Raw genomic sequence first — 5,141 nt, 5'->3', positions numbered from 1 at the left:
TTCAAATCTGAATCGTAACAGTGCAACAAATTTCAGAAGTAACAGACAGAACTTTTCAGTTCAGATTTCAGAGTTTTCTTACAGACACAGCGGAACCAAAGATTTCGAAGCATAAAAGAGAACACAAAATAGATCGAAATTTTAAACAGAACATACTAATATTTTCGAAAAAAGGGACACACCAACATGCATTTCACCTTATTTGTATCAAAGTTTAAAAATACTACAAAATATTTAACGAAAGCCCACTTACCTATTTCTTGCACGAAGCTTTCTCTCGAAAATTCGGCAGCACTTCGGCGCAATTCTAACAAATACGGTCTTTGGTCGGGCAGCACTTTGATACGATATAGCAACTCTGGCTTGTACGAAATCTCCTTCTTTCTTCCTTGCTTTCTCGGCCAAAAATTGGGAGAGTGAGGGGAAGGGAAAACCGAAATTTTGACTTGATTTTTGGGGTGGTATGGCAATGCATGAGATCACATATTTATAGGAGGAAACTTGCCCCTTTGCCTCCCCTATGGCCGTCCACCTTGCTCCCTTGGTGGCCAAGAAAATGATTAATGATGGTCAAAGGTAAGCCAATCACCAAGGGTTACATTCCTGCATAATAAAGGTGTCCTAGCCCTTAGCTCCTCCCGCAGCTCCTTCATGGGGTAACTCAAAGGTTATTTCCTGCACATTTAACTTGTCCAAACTCTTGGCTCAACTTATAGCTACCTTTTTGGTCTTGTTAGGACAAGCTTGGTTGAGCTGCTTTGAGCTGACAGATCGAGCCCTTGTGCTGGGGTTTTACGTCTCCAGTGACAATACTTCGATGGATGCGGTTACTTGCAGCTTGGATGTTGAGTTAATCTCCGAGCCTTGAAGTTGTTTCCTCGAGTTAAGTTAGCTGAAATCTAAGTTCATAATTAAATGCTATAGTTAGAATGGAAGTTGCTGAACTTAGATTAAGTTAAATTTCAAGTTTGTATTCCTTACATGATTTGCTCCAGGTCGATTTTCCGGGTTCTCACATCCCTCCCTCATTATTAGAAGTTTCGTCCTCGAAACTTGCATTAGCTTGATCTTACAAACAGATGAGGGTATTGTGCTCGTATTTTCTCTTCGAGTTCCCCGGTGGCCTCCCTTTTAGTATGATTTGACCACTGTACCTGGACATAAGGTATTGTTCGGTGCCTCAACATTTGGTCTTTTGTGCCCACTATTCGAATAGGGACTTCTTCGTATTTGAGTTCTTCATTGAGGTTTCCTTCAATCATCAGTGGTGCAACTTTGAGTACGTGACTAGGGTTTGAGACATATTTCCTCAGCTGTGAGATGTGGAAAACATTATGTATCCTGGACATGTCTGGTGGTAACGCCACTCGGTAAGCTAAGGTTCTTACCTTCTCCAGTATCTCGAATGGTCCCACATACCTTGGATTTAGCTTCCCGGATTTACTGAACCGAGCTACTCCCTTCACAGGAGAGACATTGACGTAAGCCTTTTCGCCAATCTCCAATTCTAACGGTCTTCTCTAAATCTGCCCAGCTCTTTTGTCTATCTTGGGCGGTCTTGAGTCTTTCTTTGATTATAGCGGCCTTGTGAATGGTTAATTGAAAAAGCTCTGGTCCAGTAACAACCTTTTCTCCGACCTCGTCCCAATATAGAGGCGACCTACACTTTCGACCATACAAAGCCTCATATGGAGCCATCTCAATACTACTATGGTAGCTATTATTATAAGCGAACTCTATCAACGGTAATTGCTCATTCCAACTTCCATGAAAGTTTAGTGCGCATGCCCTCAACATGTCCTAGAGGGTTTGAATTGTCCTTTCAGTTTGGCCATCAGTCTGAGGATGATAGGCCGTGCTGAGAGTGACCTTGGTTCCCATAGCTTTTTGAAAACTTTTCAAAAATCTTGATACAAATCTTGGGTCTCTGTCAGACAGTATACTTACTTGGACTTCGTGTAGTCTTACTATGTTCTCCATATACAAAGTAGCGAGCTTATCCAGGTTATAGGTCATCCGCACCGGCAAGAAATGTGCAGACTTAGTCAATCTGTCAACGATTACCCAGATTCCATCATGACCTTGCCTTGATCTTGGTAGCCCGACTACAAAGTCCATGGAGATATTATCCCACTTCCATGTTGGTATTTCCAATGGCTGTAAAAGTCCTCCAGGCCGTTGATGTTCTGCCTTGACTTGTTGACAGGTTAGGCACTTGGAAATAAAGACAGCCACGTCTTTCTTCATTCCGTTCCACCAGTAATTATTTTTAAAGTCTCTGTACATTTTGGTACTCCTTGGATGTACCGTAAATCTCGATTTATGTGCCTCGACCATTACCTCCTCCCGTATTCCATCGATGTTTGGCACATAAAATCATCCTTTCATCCAGAGTATCCCATTTTTATCAATTTGAAATTCTGGAACTTTTCCTTCTTGGATTTGTTCTTTAATTTTAAAGATGGAGGTGTCTTGACTCTGCTTCAATTTGATGGTCTCTCGGAGGCCTAGTTGTACTGGTAATGAAGATAAGCTCACCTTCCCAGGGTTCCTTCGGTTCAACGCATCTGCCACCTTATTTGCCTTACCCGGATGATAATTGATTGACAAACCATAGACCTTGAGAAGTTCCGTCCACCTTCTTTGCCTCATGTTTAATTCTTTTTGGGTGAAAATGTACTTGAGGCTCTGGTGATCAGTAAAAACTTCTCATTTTACTCCATAAAGGTAGTGCCTCCAGACTTTAAGCACAAATACTAATGCGGCTAACTCCAAGTCATGAGTGGGGTAATTCTGCTCATATGGTTTTAGTTGTCGTGAGGCATAAGAGATTACCTGACCCTCTTGCATAAGCACACACCATAATCCTCCCTTTGAAGCGTCACTGTATATAGTGAAATTCTTACCATCCTCGGGAAGAATTAGTACTGGTGTGGATCCGAGTTTTGTCTTCAGGGTTTCAAAACTTCTTTCACATGCTTCATTCCAAATGAATTTCGAATATTTCTGAGTAAGTTTGGTGAGTGGAATGGCTATCGAAGAAAATCCTTCCACAAATTTTCTATAGTAGCCTGCTAAACCCAGAAAACTCCTTACTTCAGTCACTGTCTTTGGTGGTAGACAATCCTTGATTGCCTCCACCTTCTTAGGGTCTACTGACACCCTAAATTCAGAAATTATATGACCTAGGAACGCCACACTTTTTAACCGAAATTCACACTTCTTGAATTTGGCATATAGTCCTTTTTCCCGTAGTGTCTGCAAAGTGAGACGCATATGTTCTCTGTGTTCTTCTTCACTTGGTGAGTACACAAGGATATCATCTATGAAGACAACCACAAACTTGTCGAGGTATGGTTTGAATACCTGATTCATCAGGTCCATGACTGCTGCAGGAGCTTTTGTTAGACCAAAAGGCATTACTATAAATTCGTAATGTCAATATCTCGTCCTAAAAGCAGTTTTAGGGATATCTTCAGTTTTGACCTTCAACTGATGGTAACCAGATCTCAGATCTAGTTTTGAGAAGACCTTGGCTCTCTTTAACTGATCGAAAAGATCATCTATTATTGGGAGTGAGTACTTATTCTTTATGGATCTTGTTTAATTCCCGATAGTCAATACATAGCCTCATGCTTCCGTCCTTTTTCTTTACAAAAAGCACTGGGGCTCCCCAAGGGGATGCACTAGGGCGGACCTGTTTATTGTCTATCCTGAAGTTGTTCCTTTAACTCCTTCAATTCTGCTGGAGCCGTTCGGTATGGTGCCTTTGATATGGGTGCAGCAACAGGGACCAATTTAATCTAAAATTCCACTTTCCTATCAGGTATCTCACCCTGTAACTCTTGGGGAAAAACATCTGGAAATTCTTGAACAATCGTTATATCTTCCATCTTTGGAATTTCCTCTCTTTTGACTTCATTGATCATTGCCAGATAAATCTCTTCTCTTCCGTTTATGGCCTTCCAGACTTGTGAGGCAGATAAAAAAGATTTCCTTTCTTTGCAAATTTCGTGATATACGACTTCCTCTTTGGTCGGAGTTTGAAGTCTAATATCTTTCTTTTGACAGTCTACTATGGCCTGGTTTTTTGCTAACCAGTCCGTTCCAAGGATGATGTCAAACTCAACCATATTGAGTTGAATCAATTCCACTTCAAAAGGTTGTTTGCTGATGCAAATTTTACAGTTTCGATACACTTTGTGGGTTTCAATTGCTTTGCTGGCAGGTGTTGCTACTCTTAACGGTTCACTAAGAATATCATGCTCAAGTTTAAGCTTCTTAGCAAATCTTCTAGACACAAATGAATGTGTGGCACCACAATCAAACAAAGCATATGCAGGCATTTTATTTAGTAAGATGGTACCTGCCACCACTTCGTTGGTGTTATCAGCTTCCTCTTGGGTTATTGCATAAACCCGAGCATTAGTCTTATTTTCATGTTGTTTGCTGGGCCCCGTCCCTTTGTCCTTGTTGTCTAGACAATCTTTAATTCTATTACATACCTTTCCGCACTTAAAACAAGCGCATGTCTTCCGGTAACATTCTCCAACATGCTTCTGTTGACATGTATTGCACCACTTTCCTTCGGTGTTGCCAGCACTGTTAAAATTTCCTCTTGGAGGTCCGCCTGAATGATTCGACTTCTTAAATTTGGGACCATTTTGAGTAGTTTGGTTGATCTATGGTCTCTTATTCCTGTTTTCATCTGCACGGCGCTTAATATCTGTTTCCGGGCTCATTACCGCGCCCATAAAATCAGCAAAGTTGTTTGGTTTGAACACCGCCAAAGCCGATTGAATCCGGCTGCTCAGTCCTTTCTTAAAACGATACATCTTCAAGGTTTCATCAGACAAAATTGTTGGGACGTAGGTTCCCAGATCATTAAACCTTGAGGTATATTCCATTACTATCATATCCGGTGTCTGCCTGAAATTTTCAATTCATTCAGCTTCTGCAGACGAAATTCGGCTGGATAGTATTGTTTCAAAAACTCTCTCTTAAAAATCTGTCATGTGATCTCTTCCACTTAGGCCAGAGATGGTGACACAGTCTCCCACCACTTTCGTGCCCTGTCCTCTAGAAACGGTGTTACAACCTCTACTCTCAATTCTTCAGGTACTTCAAGTAGGTGTAGTTGT

The 5,141-nt window shown here is 41.3% G+C and overlaps 1 protein-coding gene across 1 annotated transcript; it reads right to left on the bottom strand.

The window, feature by feature from the left end:
* Positions 1–1,058: 1,058 nt before the first annotated feature.
* Positions 1,059–1,698, bottom strand: LOC140820496 (uncharacterized). Its single transcript, XM_073180787.1, has 3 exons — positions 1,513–1,698; positions 1,389–1,460; positions 1,059–1,313 (listed from the first exon to the last, which is right to left on the bottom strand). The coding sequence occupies exons 1-3, from the start codon at positions 1,696–1,698 to the stop codon at positions 1,059–1,061; spliced, it is 513 nt and encodes a 170-aa protein (XP_073036888.1).
* Between the last annotated feature and the right edge of the window lie 3,443 nt (positions 1,699–5,141).

Source organism: Primulina eburnea, unplaced genomic scaffold (assembly GCF_022965805.1).
Source record: "Primulina eburnea isolate SZY01 unplaced genomic scaffold, ASM2296580v1 ctg1073_ERROPOS4200000+, whole genome shotgun sequence".
NCBI lineage: Eukaryota > Viridiplantae > Streptophyta > Magnoliopsida > Lamiales > Gesneriaceae > Primulina > Primulina eburnea.
Note: the sequence above shows the minus strand (reverse complement) of the source record. Positions and strands in the feature narration are given on the sequence as shown.